Source organism: Chroicocephalus ridibundus, chromosome Z, assembly GCF_963924245.1.
Source record: "Chroicocephalus ridibundus chromosome Z, bChrRid1.1, whole genome shotgun sequence".
Classification (NCBI taxonomy): domain Eukaryota; kingdom Metazoa; phylum Chordata; class Aves; order Charadriiformes; family Laridae; genus Chroicocephalus; species Chroicocephalus ridibundus.
This window is the reverse complement of record NC_086316.1, coordinates 41,245,221-41,264,692: the sequence shown is the minus strand read 5'-3', so window position 1 is coordinate 41,264,692 and position 19,472 is coordinate 41,245,221. Positions and strand designations below refer to the sequence as shown.

The 19,472-nt window shown below is 36.3% G+C and overlaps 1 protein-coding gene across 6 annotated transcripts in view; it reads left to right on the top strand.

Annotated features, from left to right (window-relative positions):
• ERCC6L2 (ERCC excision repair 6 like 2) overlaps nucleotides 1-15,055 on the top strand; it is a 58,568-nt gene extending 43,513 nt beyond the window's left edge. For 3 of the 6 annotated variants that reach the window (XM_063319961.1, XM_063319960.1, XM_063319958.1), the window contains 2 exons: nucleotides 11,106-11,293; nucleotides 13,139-15,055. In XM_063319961.1, coding sequence (XP_063176031.1) covers nucleotides 11,106-11,293; nucleotides 13,139-14,114 — 1,164 coding nt within the window. In that variant the 3' untranslated portion in view covers nucleotides 14,115-15,055. Of the gene's footprint in view, nucleotides 1-8,866; nucleotides 9,341-9,853; nucleotides 10,024-11,105; nucleotides 11,294-13,138 lie in introns of those variants that run through there. The other 3 variants (XR_010069047.1, XM_063319964.1, XM_063319963.1) reach the window with 3 other exon arrangements.
• The last annotated feature ends 4,417 nt before the right edge of the window (nucleotides 15,056-19,472 follow it).

The following is a 19,472-nucleotide window of genomic DNA, read 5'->3' as shown; positions in this document are numbered from 1 at the left end:
TTGAGCATATTTTTTTAATCCAATAATAAATAGTCTGTCCTTAATGTTATCTATATTAGTGTTCCCATACCCCAGCTACCTTTTCTCTGAGGTAATAGAACATATTATCCATAAAAGGCTTAAGGGAACAAAATTTTGGTTCCTCTTGTAAGAAGTAGGCCTTGCTACTATTTCTTCTATTATTGCTTGCTTTGTGCTGCAGGTTCCGTAACAATCCTGGTACATGGCTTCAAGACTGCTGCAGAGCCTTTGACTCTTTCTCCCAAGGTGGTAGGGAGCACAATCCTACTCTCTATTTTTGTTTGTTTGGGGAGGAATTGTGCAAACTGACTAGCTTAGCTAGAATAGTTATGTTTATAATGCTGAATGCTTGTTTAGTATGTATTTCCATAAATTCTATATGACTATCAGAAATAGTTAGGTAACAGCAATCGGAATATGAAGTCTGACATCAAGAAATAAAACTAGGACATCGTGACAGCACTCTTACAACTTTCCAGCTATGAAAGGTGAGATAAAATCTAAAAGAAGTAAAAGTATCAGTATAAAGTACATAAAGTAACAATATAAAGCAAGCAAGAGAATAAACTATATTTTGGTTGAATATGGTTAGTGAAAGTAAGTCCTGTGCAGCATCTCAGTTAAAGAAAGATAACTATTTGAAGATAGTCTGTATATGACAATAGTAGAAGCAAACAAATGTGAAAGGTTTTATCACATGATCCTGAAGAAGCTAAAATAAATTGTGGCTTTGGGGAATATATTCCCTTTATCACGGAAGTCCATGGGTTTGCATAAAAGTGGAAGAAGATTCTGTAGCTGTAGATGAATTGGGAGTAGCATTTTCAACTAAGAGAGACATTGTTGTCTTGTTATAGAGGGAGCTTTCATAAATAGTCAGCTAGAGCAGTGGATATCTGCTTATACTTTATTTTGCAAGTATAATCAGGGAGGTACTTAGAAGATTAACTTTTTTTTTTACAAAGATGTGTTATTTATATGCTTAGTGTTCTACATTTAAGGGATATCTAGAATTATAGTAAGAATATTTTAGTTTAGTACGAACAGTTCCTGAATTGTACATATTATTCTGTGTCTGAAGGTTGTCCATGTTCTGACCATTGACAACTTGCAGTGTCAGATCAATGTAGGTTTTGAGAAGAAAGGACAGAAGAACAATATGATAATCATCCCTCAAACAGTTGATGTTTCTGGTAGTGTTGCTTATATGGAAAGCACTGAAGCATCAATAGTTAAAGGTGTTTAAGAGCCTCAGTAATCAAAACAAGGCCGGGTTTTTTGTTCCATGCAAAGGTGTGGCAGACAGCTGTTGCTGAAGAAATTTTGGAGTTATGGATTATGCATCTCGACTTCCTCTGTAGTTCTAAAAATGTATTGTACATCCCAGAACCTAAGTGTCTTAAAAACGAGTCAAGTGTCTCTTTCTGCTCTGGCTATTTGTAATCTTTCATAGCAATTCCCAAGGGTTAAGGCAGAAATTATGGTCTGTGATATCTGGATTCAGTATTTTAACCATCTGAGGGTAGAAAACGTATGGCATTTAGTGTGTCAGTTATCCAGGCCATTAAAAATTACTGAGAGTTGGTCTTTGTTGCTTCTTTATGCATATGACTACAAAATACATGTGATCTGCTATTTCACAGTAAGATTATTAGTAACAAGGATTTTCTGGTCTTCACATAGAAGCCTGAATGAAGAAGATCATATGAAAAATTAATCTATTGGGATAAATTACTTGTTTTTCCTGCATTATTTTGTGTGTTGTTTTTAGACTTATTTAATGTTATTGAGTCATCTTTGTTCTGCATTTTAGTTTCAACTCAAGTCTTCTGTTTGCACATGTGTGCAAATAGACGGTTAAAAATTCATTGTTTTTTACAAAACAAGTGGAAGGTTATTGTGTCTGTTACCCCGTTACTGTCTATTAAGAAGATAGTTCTTTATTTCGCTTTTCATCTATCTTGTGTAACTACAGAAAGAAGGATATTGAAAACAAAAGCTTCTAAACGAAAGCATGTGAAATGAACTTGTAGACTGGACGTGGTGGACTTAAAAAGCCAGACTATAATTTTCAGAGCAGACCTACAGGTATTTCGGCCTTTCAGGGGGAAGGGAAAAAAAAAAAAAAAGGAAAAAAAAAAGTCCTGAGCCATTCATGTCATATTGTGCTCAAAATTGTGCTGGCATAATTAATTTTTTGGGAAAGATGAAAGTGTTAAGATTTTCTCTAAGACCTTAGTCATATACTAAGTATTTTTAGATGTCTGGGGCTTTTTACCCCTTTTTATCTGGTGGGTTCCAGGTTGATTTTCTGCAGGAACTTGTTACTTTGTTTTTTGGGTAACTTGCACTGTTACTTCTGAAGCTTTTTGTGTAGCTACCATATGAAATAGAAGCCTCCCAGAGGCAAGATTAAATAATCTTCTTTTAACGTTCCTAGTCTATTCTGAAGTAAATGACTATACTCCTTAATTAATTTCTGTGTTAATTGGCAAAAACAACCTATGTGAAATGTTTTACATAAGTACAGTAGTCTGGAATAGGCTTTCTCTAGTTCCTATAAAGCTGAATTTGTGTAGTATTTCTTCAGTAGGAGTCTTGGGGGGGTGGGGGGGTTGGAGACGGCTTGGAGGCTTGACAAAAAATGGGAACAGGGCATACTAAATTTGAAAAACTGATGATGTCTCACATTAGAGCTAATTTGCACTTTTTAATATGTGGAAAAGTATTAGTCACAAGAACTTGTACTGTACCTGTTGAATATGTGGAGTCTTTTTTTTTTTCAGTCAACTGCATGTTTTCAACTAAAGTTTACTTGAAGTTTTACTGAAAAGAAATGTACAAAGACAGCCATTCAATTGAGGATTAATCACTATGGCAACAGAAATGTGGTGACTGAAAAGGGGGAGGATGTATTCTCCCCTCAGCTTCCTGCCAGCTGTCATATTCAAACTCTGCGGCATGAATTTAGGCCAAAATATAGACTGTGACCAGCTCTAAGAAACTATATCTGTATTTTTATAAATTGGTACAAGAATTGCACTATAAAAGAAGGCTTAATCCTCTGAATTGGATGACAGACATTTGGCGCTCTTGCCAGTGTTTGACAGAGAAATAACGGGATGCTTTGTAGTAAAACCTGGATTAATGGTAAACCCCTCTTTATGTTATTTCAATGTGGTGTAAATGAGAGAACTAAGCATGCTGTCAGTCTAGGAAAAAACATGCCCTTTGTATCTCCAGTGCAGATTTAAGTGCTGTTGAGAATACTGTAAATACAAAAGTTGTATTATTAAGAACTCCTCTTTATCGTATTTGTATTACATTGACATTTTGTAGATTATTTAAACAAAGACTTTCTATCAGTTACAGTAACTCTGATTGCAGTGTGTTTGCACAGCTTTCAGATTCAACAAGTTTAGATAGTTGTTTACAAAGAGTAGGCTTTTGGGAGATAACATTCCATTATCCTTGCTTTTCTAGGATGAGGAATGCTATTCAGCTTTAAAATAATTGTTCCCAAATGATCGGCCTGTAATGCTGCTTTATTGAGTTTACAGTTTCAGCATACAATGGAATTAACCATTTCATGATAGTTTTTGTGGGTTTTTTTTGTTTTTTTGTTGGTTTTTTTTAAATGCAGTGAGCTTGTATGTGGCATTCTGTGCTGCATATAGTTGCATGTTCATTAGGTTGTATGTGCATGGCTTTTGGTTTTGCTGCTCTTTGATGGAGGGATGAGATGGTGAAACAAGATAGGTGCAAGTCCACAGGCTTCTGCTGACTTAACTTTGAATACTGAGATCGGCTGATTATCCTCTCCCGTTCTCAACAGTAGTAATAACTATATTGGTTTATGGTCAGATTTTTGGTGCAAGAAAGTAATATGGCTTAGAGGAGTTCTTTTTGTTAAAGAGTAAACAAATTAAATAAAAGTCCTCCCAGTGAGAAATTCTTGCTCTGTTTCCTGAATGGAGAAGAAGCAGACTCAGAAGTAAATGCGAAATAGAGAGAACACAATACGTCTTCAATTGACTTAATAGTCAATTCTGCACTACCAAGCAAATGATTACAGCTTATGGAATGTCCCTGGTCTTGGTTTATACAAGCAGAAAAGCTAGATATGACAACCAGGGGAAAATAACTACATATTACTCTGATAACATTTCTTTACTTTTATCAGCAGGTATAGCTAAATACTGGTCTCTCAGTGTTGGCAGAATATTTTGGAGGAGTAATTTGGACCAAGAATAAGTGTTACATTTTTCATAGCTTGAAGATTTCAGCTATGTGTTTCCTGTGATACAATCAAATATCAGATACCTTTGTATTCAGAGCCAACATCCCAAGTAGCTTTCTTCAGTTCAGAAAGTTTGGGTGTAAATGTGATTATCTTGGAGTGTTCTAAAATTTTAAGCTAGGTTAGATTCATTTTCTGAGACAATCAAGGTACTGACCATTAGCTATACAATTACCTCTATTTCTCATTCTGCATTCCTATTTTGTTAGAACAATAGGCAAATGCAGTCTGAATGAGACTACTTTTCAGTTAAGGAAGTTAAATTCAGAGGGACAGCTAATGTCTACGTCAGAAATCATTCTAAAATACGGTAAGATTCAGGCTTATTTCAAACTGTGGAATGTGTAAGTCACCATAATCCTCTGAAGTACATAGTTTGTTCAGTATTCTGTCCTCTGCAAGTAGAAGAGCAGTTCTGGTTTATTTAAGAATCAGGTGAAAGTAGAGACATTCTCTTTATTTGCTGATTTTTTTTTTATTATCTTGACCATGTGGACCTCGTTTTTAGAGAAACTACATAAAGTATAACAGTGTCCACATAAAACTTCGTCCTCCTTGGCACGCACAATAATTCAGGAAAAAATTCTTGTTTGATGTGTGTATATATAAAAGAGAGAAGGAAACAAGATGAACTATGAACAGTCAGGTGGCAAACATTTTAGGGTATTTATAGATGTAAAATAAAAACAATATCTAAGAGGAGTATATGTTCAAGAAAAGCATATAGAAAGGTCTTAGTCATTCATAGATATTATGGGAGAAACTTGGGGGTGGCGGAGGGCAGGAAATCTAACGGGGGTAAAAGCTTCACTGAAATAATTTAGAATTGTAATTTGGGTATACAAATTCACTGTAATGCAGTAAGCATCACCTGATCAAAATAATGACAATCATCCAAAACCCACTGCAATTCAGTGTATCTGGAAAGTTATGGGTTTTCTCAGGTTTTGAGGGGAGTGGGAAAATGCAAAGTAGAATATGGCATAAGAGTTTACTTGCTTGCAAATTTTTTTTTAAGAGGACAGACATACTGAATCCACTGTGTTTCATGCTTTTGTATGATTAGGTGACTGCAAGGCAGCTAGAGGTATGAGAAGGCCTTTCTTGTTTGTTTTAGAAATGAAAACAAACAATGAAACTGTGCAGTGGAAAGTATCCTGGATATCTGGCATTAGTGGTTTCGTGCATAGCTGAAGAGAAAAGCCTGTTAACTCTGGTTTAGCTGTGAGTGTGGGAGTCAGAAGGTGGTGTTGTTGACTGGAAGTCAGATACTTACAATAGTGATACTTTGGGTAGACAGGCAGTAAAAGAAAGGAAGATGCTCAGACGTAGTACAGCTATGGCTGAAGAATAATTACGCAAATGTATTTTCAACTTCAGATTCAGCCTTTTGAAGGAAGTTCATTATTCCCTAAGTCTGGTGACTTGAATTGACACAAACGTGAGACAGCTTAAAGAAGAAAAAACCGTATCCCTGAATCTCTGTTTCTCTTTTTTTTTTCTCTACTCATCTTATTCCTAGCCTCTGCTCATTTACTCTCCCATATGTTTTCATCTTGCTGTACTTAAGATGATGAACATTCTTCTCTTTTGCCTTGCTTGAAGGGTCTAAAGAGAGGAAAAGGGAAGTCACAGGCTTAAGGTGGCCAGTCATGTCTGAAGATGGTTATACATGGCTTAGCATTCATTGCTCCAGAGTATAGAGCCACCTCTTTATGCCTGTTGTAGGAAGAACAGATGCCAAAATTTTGTACTGTCAAAGATAGACAAAAATTTGGTTTAGTAAGTATATATTATTTTTAACTCTGTAACTATGCAGCAGGAGACGGATTGTCACGAGTAACTATCAGATCCCAGAGTAGTTGCAGATTCAAGGTGAAATCTCTAAGTAGCAGTTACTGCTGGATTGTGGCACTTACATTCTTGCTCGATGTTCAGCTGCATGTCTTCATTCTTCTTGAAGAGTATTACCCTTAAATGTGAACTGTTGTGGGACTCTAAATCTGCAGATGTTACCATTTTTGCTGGACTTTAGATTACAGCTTGTATTTGATATGTAACTCAAAGAAATGGAAACTCATTATTCATATTTAAAACTTGTTATATACTTTTAAGAGTAAGAGACATAAATAACAAAAGAAGAACTGGTGGAGGAAAATATCTTCTGTGATAGGAAGATATAACGTGTTTATGTTGAAAACCCCATAAACTAAATGGAACATGAAAGGTGAAAATTAATGCTTTCTCTGATGTATTTTTTTATGTGTAGTAAGAGTCCGGAGGTTGTTTTCTGAATACTTTAAAAACTATTTTCTGCACAATGGTGTGCTGATCCCTCTTCTTTCCCATTGCAATATATGGAAAGCCTCCTCAGAGTAAGCATAGTAAATGAAGAAGGGGTAGGATAAGACAAGTGTAAGGCAGGAAGGAATGGCTGCACTTTTACATGTTATATTCCTTAGTTTGCAATAGCACTTCACAATTCCATTTTACTGCACTTCATTAACTTTATTTCTTTCCATTTACTGGGATATTTTCTGTACTGTAGACTCACGTAGTTTTTTGAATCCAGAAAATGTTACCTTCTACTAACTAACCTGCATCTGTGGCCCTTTGTCTTATATATATATGCTTTTGTAAAGAAATTTTTTATTTCTTTTGAACTGTGTGTGAAGATTTTCTTGACAATGTGGAAGTGCGCAAAGCCAAATAAGACAGTAAAAATGTTACATTCAGTAACTCATAGAAAGTTTTTGTCTTTGATATCAAAGGAATTATTTTGCTGTACCTTTTTCCCCCTGCCAAGATACTGATTTGAGAAAGGAGAAAATGTGAAGAATGCGCAAATGTATAATGGTGTTACAGATAATTCAGTATAGGTGCACTTAATTTATCAGATGACAGATAAGTATGTGGTCAAGTTTAAGTGAAAATTTTCCACTTCACACAGTGGAAGTTTCATAATAAGGACTGCAAATGCATAATGTCTTCAGTATAGTTAAACATTTAGTAAAGGCTAAGTGCTTTCATGATTGCTGTCAATCTGTTTGTAAAAATTCTTTTAAATAGAGGTAGCAGATACTGTATGCTATACTAAGTATTTCCTTAGCTTTGTATCGTGTATTTCAGACAGCTAATCAGAAGATGTGCTATGCAGTGCATGAAGAATATGTTTTAACACACAGTATGTATGTGTGTGATGGTACAATGTTTGGCAAGAAAGCTTTTGGATTTCTATACTGTGACTTTTAGTTGTCATTCAGAATAATATATTCATAATCATGTATTTGAACCTTTTAAGCATATTTACATTTTAAAGTGAGGCGAAAACATGCTACTACTTATTTAGGCACTGGATGGAATCTTAATTTCAGGAGAAAGAATTCATGTTGCTATTTGTGCAATTTGATTTTTTGACTATTTTTCTTCTCTGCGTGTTAAATTGGTTGACTTTTTCAGTAGTTACATGTCTGAGCCATAAAGCAAAGCCAGACTTGCTATTTGGCAAAACAGTTGGATTTTTTTTGACAAAAAAACTTGTGCTTCTTAATCCTTCTTCTGTCCTTCTGTCTTTTCTTTCTGTTGAATCTCTCTTTCTTTCTAGTCCTGAGATAAGCTTATGTACTAATCACTGTTGTCTTTCCAGTAATGATTTGAAAATGCTGTGGTCAGATCTTACATCATTATAATGTTCTTTCAAGAAGTTCAGCAATGTTTGTACTTACCTAAGTATATTAATTAATACACAGTACTTTAAGTTAAACAAAGATAATGTGTGCTTCCATGTGCACAAAATACTTCCTCTGTGCAGAATTTTTATTTCCTTTATTATTACATTCTTTTGGTCATAACACTTATTAATTCATAAAGGGCATGACATTCAATAATATAAATATATTGTTAAATGCGCTAGTATCAGTAGTGTAAGAACAAGAGTCAGAGGTTTCTAGGTAAATCAAATTGTATTAATTTCAATCTTGCTTTGCAAGATTGCCTTATGCGTATGATATACTTGATAATTCAAATGAACAAGACCTGTGCTGTAAAGTCAATGTGGGATTTCATGTAGGAGCAAATAATGGGGCACACGCACAATAGTTTGGTAACAAAAGAGCTTGAGGAACAGAAAATCAGAAACTGAAATGTTTATCATGAATTAGATGTCAATTGTTGCGTTAGAAGGCAAACATTGAAAGAGAATCAGAAAAAAATCAGCTCCGTGAGGGAAGAATTTAGAAGAGTAATACACGAAGTCAAATTCATAAGGAAGCAAGATAGTGTGGAACGTTGACAATGCTGTAACATTGACTGAAGTTTTCACTTTTTAATGGTAATGTTAGTAGAAAGATATAGGGAATATTTTAATCTTTACGTGTGTAAAGCTTACCTCTACCCAGAGCCTCATCTATGTATCACTTGAAGTAACAAACTTCAGATTTGACCTTTAACAAACATGAGACACTCAGTGGCAGGGGCTTTCACTGGCATTAGCTCCTGCAGTTCTTGGGGTAACTAGTTTGTAGTAACTTTTTTTTCTACCTTCAGGAAAAAACATCGAGCAGCCAGTTTCGGTAGAAGAATAGGAGCTCTTTGTGTGTGTAAAGAGGTATTTTGATGTTGTTCTTTCAGGTTGGGCAGTATGGGTCAATGTACTTAAAAGTTTTGTACTTCCAGAACTAAATATGCCATTTGTGAGTTTATTTGCAATTAGCAGAACTTTTTGCATTAATTCTGATTCTCTGCAAAGACAAGCAATTTTACAACATTCATTGTGTTTACAAGATTTGGCTTTTTTCACAAAGATATTTTTAATCTGTGTTTGAACAGATGTGTAAACCAAAGTGTTACTGCCTCATATACTTTGGTCTTGTTTAAAAAGAGGTAGATGGATGCACATTTATAGGGGTTTAAAATACTTTTAAGACAGGCATTGACATGGTTAGGCTTGTATTCTACACAAGTTATGCTTGCTTGAATTAAGTTGTACAATCCTGATTTCCTGACAGAGTGATGTATTCACTAGGTCTTATCATAGTGAGAACTGAATACTATAAATATCTGTCATGCAAAAATATGTATTTTAATATATATTTTAAAACTAGTGATGCTTTTTTCTTTCAAAATACATTTTCCAAGTCAAGTTCTATATCACCTATGTGTATCTTTAAAAAAAACCTACCAACCAAAAAAAAAACCCAAAACAAACAAACAAAAAAAAACAAAAAACCAAAAAAAAACCCAAAAAAAACCCCAAACCAAAACCACATACAGAATTAGCAAGATAACTGTAGAATATGCTGTAGACAACATGTCCTAATTCAATCTTAATTTTGTTACTATCATCATAACGTTATTATTGGGAGATAGTTTGGGATTTTTTTAATCTTAATTGGGGCCTTGGTTCTAGTTTTGTATAGTAAAACATTTAGTATTGCAGTGAAATTTTAGTCTTTGGAGTTGTACATTTAGCTTAAAGAGTGAAAATTTATGCCTGTAGGTCCCTTACTATTAACATCTTTCTCTGTATGCTAGTTTGAGGTTACTTGCCAAAGTAGTGGATTGAGAACAGATGTGAGATCCTAAAGCTCAAGAACATTGTGAATGGCCCATGGAAATAAAGGAAGTGGACATGGATCAAATAGAAACACATTGGGAAGAAACACTGTAGATCCAAAACCAAATTTTGAACTGCAGATGACAAGGTGTGAACACAGTTTGTGTTTTCATCTCTCAAGTAGTGTTAGTAGGGGGATTGAGGACATCACTAAGCAGTTATTCTTTCCCCAATCTCATTTGGGGGGGAAAAAAAACCCTGTAGTATTGCTTTTCTGGTTTTCCCTGCTCTTCAAACACATTTTTTTAATTTTCTTATTTCCCTTGGCTTGCCTTTTGGGAGAGGGGAAACTTTGTCAAGAATTTGTGAGAATTTCTGAAAAATAACTAAGGTATAAATAGGGTTATATTTTTGTGCAAGATGTTGACTGTCAATGCATGATGAGTTGATCTGTAACAGGATCTTCTTTAATGTGATTAAAATACTAGCTTTCTTTGACTATTACATTTAAAATCTTAATCTTACCAGTTTTATCTTACCAATATTATAATGAAAGTGTAATATGTAATTTTTTTTGGTGTTCATTTACAGTTAAGTATAGTGATACCTTGACCGAAAGTGTATTTACAACTTGGAATAATTATGTGTGTGCATTAGAGATTGTGCTATTGACAAAAATTATTTTACCTTAGCTATGGTGTCTTTGAATGGTGGTGTGATTATTTATAATCTTTCTTTGAGTGTTAAAATGCAAAAATTGTGTAACATACAGTAACAAGCAGGAAGCAGTGAATCCAAATAATCCATTAATCCTGATACATAATATCTTCCTGGATTAATTTATCTATTAAGACTGTATTAAGATTTTCTGGTTTATATTTTATAGTAATATTTGGAGGTTGTAACTGGGATTTGAGTCCTGTGGCCCAGGATTAAGTATTTGCATTACCCCTGTTAGTGCATTAGAGAGTTTATAGAGGTCTTTCATTTAGCCTCACAAATAACCCATTTGGAAAAATATCCCACCTTATTCTTAGAGAATTAAGGCTTGCCTTCAGTATCCCTGAAATTTTGTGACTGAGTAGAAAGTTTACACTGCAGCTCTGAATCCCGTTCTTGGCACTATAATCATTGAGTCCTAGCTAAGAGTGGCAGAATTGGACATAATAGAGCTTATCACTATGTCCCAGATGCACCTGCTTTGATGATTTCCATGTCTGATTTTACTAGAAAAATGAAGAAAGCCCAGAAGACGACACAGCAGACAAGAACATCATTAAGGAAGGGCAAGAAATGTTGGCAAACAGTAGGCAACACCACCTGTATGTTACGCATCCTGTGACCCAGAAAAGCAAAAAAGTACACAGAGTATGTTCAACCACCTTCTTGATTGGAAAGACACCCAAAGGAATCCGCAGGTGAGACTGTTTTGATGAGATAAGTAAAATTCTAAGCTTGAAATGAACTTACCTCTGGGAAATTTCTTTTGTCTTTGTTTCAACTGTACTCACAGAATATTGATGATTTTTTGTGGCAAGAGCAGAACTAATGGGGAACTTCCACTCACGCTATACGAAGAGTACCATAATTGATTAATAAAATGAATTGAACCCACAAATCACTTTAACGTGCTGACTCAATGTGTCATATATTACATAGCTGTGCAGATGTCATCACCACCGGTATTCATGGTATGTGCACCATGCAGTACTACAAACCAATGTTTAAACTGTATAGAAGCAAGAAATTTTACAGTATGAGCTTCTGACTGCCTACTGGTTTTGCCCAGCTCTCATCACTTTCACTGAAAGACTGTTAAAAAAATAATTGACTTTGTATTTATTTTTCAACGTGATGCTCAATTTTTTTGATATGTTTTTTCCCTCCTTACGTTTGGAAGGGTAATAATTTTTATGCCTCCTCATTGTTCTTTTTTCCCCCAAAAAAATATTTCTATTATTAATATAAATACTGAAATTCCATTGTTACATAGATAGAAGTTCAGTAACAATAACCAGATGGTATGTAGAAATAGAAAGCCGAAAGCTGTAGCTAACTAGGCAAACCTATGGAACTGGGATTTAATTTAGCCTTGAGACAAATATATTAGTATATGAAAGTTGGTATCTAGGTAACATCTCTAAGTGTTCAGAATCTGTCACGTTAGCCAGCTGGCCTCAGCTATCCAAACTGTTCTTGTTGAGGTGCCAGACTTGCATCCTATTATAGATGCTGAAACATCTAAATACTTAAGAGGCAGGTAGAGGAGAACCTTTCATTCTACAAATATGCGAAATTGTAATCATAGTTATCAATGAATTCCTGAGGTAAAAATTTTCAAAGGCAATGAAGTAGTTAAGGATGTTATTCCAAGATCCTAAAGCCACATCTAGCAAAAAATTTAAGCACATTCATTTAAACAGGTTAAGCAGGTCATCTACTAGCACCTCACTTCCAGTTGTACTTTGTAGTACATCTGGATCTGCTGTGCCATGAGTAAAGATGATTAGGTGCCTCAGTTTGTGTTGTGACACTGAGTGGAAAGCTGTCTGCAGTCACCGCACACAAAGGGTACAGCTGGAGCTAGCCAGTCAAGCGGTATTTGAGGCCAGAGTTAATTCTCACTGTTACTGGAGTCCTCATACAGGAAAGGCTAGATGTTTCATACCCATTCTCTGACAAGGACCTTCCAGTTAGGTTACCTGATCCCAAACTATGGCTAACTTGATTGTGATGCTCTCCTTTTGGCCTCTTAGCAGAAACAAATATTCCATAGCTCACTAGATGGAGGAGGATGGGGACAATCCCTGTCTCCTGTGAATGTGTTTATCCAGCTCTTGCGTAGCAAGCCTTTTAAAAGGAGTTTGAGCAACTACTTGTGGGTTTTTCTTTTTTTTTTTGTGTGCATTTGTTTTTAAAAAAAAGAAAGCAAAAAAAACCAAACCCAAACCCAATCCTCTACCATCTGTCCATCTGTATCCTTGTGAATGTACAGAATCTTACCTACACTGAAAGTAAATCTTTGGGTCGTAAGCTGAGGAAATCACACTGTAGTTTGTGATTCAGAAGTCGCTTCAGTTCTAAGGTCATTATTCTTTCTTCTCTTTGCTAATAAAAACAAAAAAAAAGCCCCTAATAAGGAAGTTACTTTTAGTGATTACTTTTTGGGGTATGTGAAGTATGTAAATTGAAGGAACTGCTTTAAAGCTGTTGTTGTTTCTAGTTAAAGGTGTCAATATATTTTTCCTTCTTCGTAATTACAGGAGACAATTTGAGGAAATGGTATCCCACTTTAATATGAGATCAGTGGAAGAACTGGCAGAACACATTGCAAAAGCTACATCAGAAACACGGCAGAAGATGTTGAAGGAGTTTTATGTTTCCAGGTATCCGGAGATGGAGTCTTTCTTCGCAGTTGAAATACCAGCACAAGCTTCACATGACTATGAGGCAAGAGAATTAGGTACAACACGCTCCAGAAAAAGAAAATTCACTGTTAATCTTCAGAGATCTAAGTCTAGATGTTCATCAGCTAAAGGTCCACTTCTGAGTGGAACTACAGAAACAGAGAGCCAGCAGAGCCATAAAGGAGAAGCAGAGCAACTTCACAGTGATTCCTACATGCAAGATATATGTGTTGATGCAAAATATAAACAATTGCCCACTGTTGCTACTCAACATATCAAAAGGAGAAACAGTCAGGGATTCAAGAATGTTATGATATCTGGCTCATTAAACAGTAGATTAGAAACAGTTGAAGTGCCGTCTGTAAAAAGTTGTGAAGGACAGCAAGAGTCCAAAGGAACACAGCTGCCAAGAAAAAGATCCTTGTCTCAGTCAGAAAATGAAGAGAGAAAAGCTCAGACGTGTAAGAAAAAGTCTTTTGTGGACTTACTTGGAGATACCTCTATTCTCAATGACCTCTTCAGAAATGGTGGAGACAGGCCTACAGAATCACCAAGGAGATTGTCTTTAGGGCAGGTAGAAAAATCAAAGGAGAGGCCAAAAGACTTCTGGGACATGCTGAATGAGCAGAATGAGGAGAGCCTTAGAAAGCTCACAGACATAGCAGTCATAGAGAAGCTATGTGAAAGTGCACCTCATCCCCCAGGGACAGAAGAGAGAGAAGTGTGTGAAAGTTCTCTTTGGAAAAAAAATGAAAATTTTCTATGGAAAAGATACAGTCCAGATGATTCAGATGAACCATCCACTGCTGCATCTTGTAATGTAGTAAAATGAAAGTTTTCTATGCAAGTTGCACTATAATTATCTTAGTTAAAATATGTATAACTTCATCCATAAGCTCCAGAACATGATACCTCATTGAAATTAAAGGTGAAGTGATGAATTCATATTTATGATGGAACGGATTTACATTTTACAGATGTGAATATATATGTAATTACATATGTAATATATAGTACATATGTGCTTCTGTAGTATACATGTACTATATATTATTGTAAGCTATCATATATTAATTTTAAATTAAACTTTTTAAAATGCACTTTGCTTTCTTGCATCCTGATTTTATTTCTAGGCTCAGTAGCAATACAAAGTAATTTTTGCCCTTTGCTTCCATTTGGATACCCTCAGTCATCTCAGCAGAATCTAATTATATTAAAAGGATTTGACAATAGTACTCCACATATTTTCTGAGCTACTAAAGACTCAGAGACTTTATGAAACAGGATTGATCTTTGTCTAATAACCTTTGATGGATTTTTTTTTTTCTTCTAGAATTTTGCTTACTTTCTCTGAAGCTGTGGAGCTTCTAATTATCTTCAGTATCCTATAGCAGTGAGTTTCTCAGCTTGCTTGATGTGAAAAATCATAAATTTTTGTTTGTTCATTCTTCTTCAATGCAAGATCTACAGCACATTAAATGATGTTGGGTGTCAAATTTCATCTTTAACTACACTTTCATATCCCATTTTTTATTTTTAATAGACTTCTGTCGTGTCTTTGTGAGGTGGTGTAGTCTGGACAATGGTGGTGTTTACTTTCCTGTGCAAGGAAAGAAGAACAGGAATAGTCTTTTTAAATAAATAAATAAAAAGTACACTGTTTCATAGCAAATTTCAGGGAGAATCTGATCTTGTTCAGTAATTCAGACTTAGTGTTGTCTCTATTTCATACATTTGAGTATCTGAGAGGGGAAAAAAAATACCATTTATCCTGGGAAAACTTATTTCTTGCTTGGCTTAATAAATGTAACAAGTTTCATTTTGAGAGCATTGTATTCTGAAAAACTTTTAGATACATTGTTGTATTGCATGTGCACTTAGAAAATATGCAATTGCCTGCGCAGATTGCTCATTTTTTTTCTTTAGTTACTTAAAATATGAATATTTTAGTATAGCAATACTATGGGCATTTGTATAGCCACGTTTTCTTTAAACTCAGGTGTGCATACTCTTAAAATCGGTGAGGTAACTTTCATAGGAAGTTAACTGTAATCATCTGTTGGGTTAGTTCTGGTGTTGATACTGAATATTAATATTAAGTGTATTGCACCTTGAATTCAGCTTCTGCTGATAGTCAAAAGGTTTGTCAGTCATATCATGCTTACATAATTGTAATTCTTGCTGTGCTACATCAGTTTGCTCCAATATGATAATTTAATAATTTCTGCAGCAGGAACAACCTATGAGTGTGTCTTAGGGACATTTCACCAAGGATGTTGCTTACCACATTTGAAGAATGCAGATTAGAATGAAGAATGCAAGAAGGCACAGCAGTTAGCTTCCTCAGGGCATTTCAGGAGCTATGGGATCATAGAATCATGGAATGGTTTGGGCTGGAAGGGACCTTCAGCTATCATCTAGTCCAGCTCCCATGCTGTGGGCAGGGACATCTTTCATGAGACCAGGTTTCTCAAAGCCCCATCCAACCTAACCCTGAACACTTCCAAGAATGGGGCATCCACAACTTCTCTGGGAAACTTGTTCCAGTGTCTTGCTACCCTTAGACAGAAAAATTTTCTTCTGTATGTCCCATCTAAATCTGCCCTTTTTCAGTTTAAAATCATTGCCCCTTGTCCTATCACTACAGGCCTTAGTAAAATGTCTTTCTCAGTCCTTCTTATGAGCCCGCTTGAAGTACTGAACGGCTGCAATAAGATCGCCCTGGAGCCTTCTCTTCTCCAACCTGAACAGCCCCAACTCTCTCAGTCCAGCCCTCTGACCATTTTTGTGACCCTTCTCTGAACCTGCTCTAATAAGTCCGTCTGTCTCACACTGGGGACCCCAGAGCTGGGTGCCGGTACTCCAGGTGGGATCTTATGAGAGTGGAGTAGAGTGGCAGAGCTACTATCCAAAATTGCCACCTGGAGGACTCCTGTTAGTGATCAGTCACACTTAGTTATGAAGGTTTAGTTAATCACCCAGTTTCAAGTCAGACCATTCTCTCAAGCCACTCCATTATCTATCTCATCTATGCAGATGACCAGCAATTCAAGGAATAAATGACCCAAGTACGCTGGGTGTGTGCACCGTTCTTCCCTTCACCATTGAAAGAATCTGTGTTACTGATCATATCCCACTGTTTAAATCTGTTACCCTTTGAGACTAGTTTCAGGTGGGCCACAGGAGGCTGCCTGATGGCATTCTGTTTTCGTGAGCAGGTGTTATCTTGTAGCATGTGATGGGCCTTAATGGAAGTGTGGACACAGGAACGAATGTCAGTCGGTTCTGCTGTGAGGGCCGTTGCAGCACCTTATGCAGCAGTCTATGCTTGAGGAAAGCACTGGTGCCAGTCCCTGCTTTATGCCACCTCTGATACGTAGGCAGATTTCTGCCAGTAGCGCTCACTTTGGCATAACAGCTGCTGGGTGCCTGTTTTGGCTACTGTGATTCAGCCAAAGCAAACGTATTTACATGTGTCTTCCGCATTTGACTTTATCCTCAACACTGGAGTTGAAATGGGCCTGGTTATGATCATAGGACTTCTCACAACATCGAATTTGTATACTATTACTTCAGGCTTACAGCTTTCAGGGCAAATAATTTTTATGTTGGGCTTTTTAAACATTAGTTTTGCCCAACAATTCACTAGTGCTATGTAGGGCTGCAGATCCAAGCTTTCAGAATAAAGATATGTAAAACTGGGATCAGGCCCTAACTCCCCTCTCTGGTGCATGTGTCAAATGCGTGTGTTATCAAATAGAATGATGGATAATAATGTTTTGGGGGTTTTTTTACCCAGTCATGAATAAACACAGGCTGCACCTCATTCAACTATTTCTATAACAGGACATATTAATTCTTCCTCTCAACATAGCGAGGAACATGACCTCAGGGTTTCATTTAGCATTTTAGATGCAAAACATAGATAAATCTATCTACCTCTGAGAAAATAATAAATACTTTCCAAGATGTACTTGGGGTGTGGGAGAAAGCTGCTGGATCTCATTTTTATTCCAATACTTAATACACTACCAATATTTCAGAAAGTAAGGGTTCACCTTGTTAGTTCTTGAGAATATGCAATGTAGTATATATGGAGTAAGGAATTTCTACGTGCTGACAAGTTACCATTGTAGTCTTGAAATGCTGGCTGTAATAACATTTTGAAATGAAAACTGTTCTTCACAGGTTGGAGAAGTGGTTAGAAGATAAGCAATGTCATATCCCATTTGCCAAATAGTCTGTCACATTTCTCAATGCTATGGGATCATGTGAAGGAGTACTTCATCATAACAAATCACCAAAAGAGGCCAGGGCTTCATGTTGCTCTGGAAACCTTAACCCTAATCTTTAGGTTTTGTAAGCTTTGAAATCTCAAATGTAATGCTGTATTAGTATAGGGTTTTACATTGAGTATACTGTATAAATTGTTTTATGTGAAGGGTAAATGTTATGAAATTTTAAAAGCTTGGACACTGAAGCTGCACAGCAGCAGTCTGTGAACAGTGGTGGTTTTTGTGGTCTGGATGACTGCCCATTGGAATATAAGCTTAAATTTGATCTGGAGCAGCTTCTACTTTAGGTCATGGGAAGCTGTTGCAGGCTTTGCTCTGTCTCTGTGTTAATAATTACGCGCTTATTGTAAGTGGAAGCCATCTGAAAATTTAATTGAGTAATCTGACTTAACTACCTGGAACAAGGAACCCAGTATTTAACATACATGATAAAGCAGTAAGAGACTTGGTCTTTGCAGGCAACTAACATAAGTAAGATGAATGTGTTCCGTAACTGTTTCTCTCACCCTGAATCTGTGCTGTTACCGTTGTATTCTACCCAATGGTATTTAAGATAGATACAAACTGAAATTTAGGATAGTCAGCTGGAGCAGCTTCTAAAAAAAAGTCCCAACTAAGAAAATAAAAGAAGAAGCCATAAAACTGTTAGTTATTGGTACATTCGAATTACGTACAGCTGAAAGAAGTCAACTTAAGAGACAGAACAGGTGAACCCATCTTGTTGATGTTAATAAATAGGACATAAGTTAAGGCCTTTTGCTCATGACTTCATTATTGGTTTTCTTTGCAGCCTTCTTCTGCTCAGACAGGCGAACTCCAGCTTAGTTACGGAAGAGATTTGGTGGAATGAAGAATGTGACCATCCAGTAGGTAGCTGGTTAGATAGTAGGAAAACTCTGAAAGGGTAAATGTTGTATAATAGGTTGTGTAGTGCCAATATTGGAGGTCATCAAGAAAGGGAGAGAGAAATATCTGTTAGAAGTTGCACGGGTAAATTTGACCTTATTGTAGGCCAGAAGGAGGGACAATTAGTTTCTCAATCTGAAGGCCAGAAGGGGCTAAATAACCTTGTTGATTTTGGTGGTATCAGGGCACTAGAGGGAGGTTTCACCTGAGCCACTAGTTTGTCAGTCATGGTCTAAATCAGTTGATACTGGCGAGGTTAAAGTCTGATTGAGTTAGGTAAGATTTTTCATTTTACTTCTTTTAGAAGAACCTCAGAACAATGGAACTGTACAGTTACAAGGCTGAACTGCAGGGCTGATTCCCAAGTATGAAGCCGTCATCATTGTCCTGACGTACTCAGGGAATTTTGTTCTCATCTATAAGGTGATGATATGCATAAATCAAAGCCTCTGTAGAAGTGCACGTTATATTCACATGTATGCCAAGTACTGATAATGTATTTGTGGAAATGCATTTGTTATCTGCAATGAAACTGAGCTGCAGGAAGATGTCTTGAAGTAAGGTCTATGTCACTCTATACCTTTCTGTGCAAATTTAACATATGTTACTAGGTAGTGTCACCTAAGCCATAAATTTGTGCCCTAAGGATCTGTGTATAAAATATTTTTGTCATGAATAAGATGTGTGTATGATTTTTAAAAAAGAATCTGAACAAATTCAAAAGGGAGTAATTTGAACTATATTTGAAGGATGTGCCTTCCCCATTTGAAGGTGTGTCCGTCAAAATTAAAGTGACAATTTTTGTCTTGGAAATCTGTGGTTATAATTTTGTTCAGCTTTGAAAATGGAGGAGGAGTTGGGGGATGCTGTGTTTGGGATGATGGTAGTTCGTGCAGCTTCTGTGTGCAGGTTCCTGCATGGTTGCAGGGAGGCACAGCCTAGAGGGAAACTAACAGCCTCCTAGCCTAAGGAATGGCTTCAATGACAGC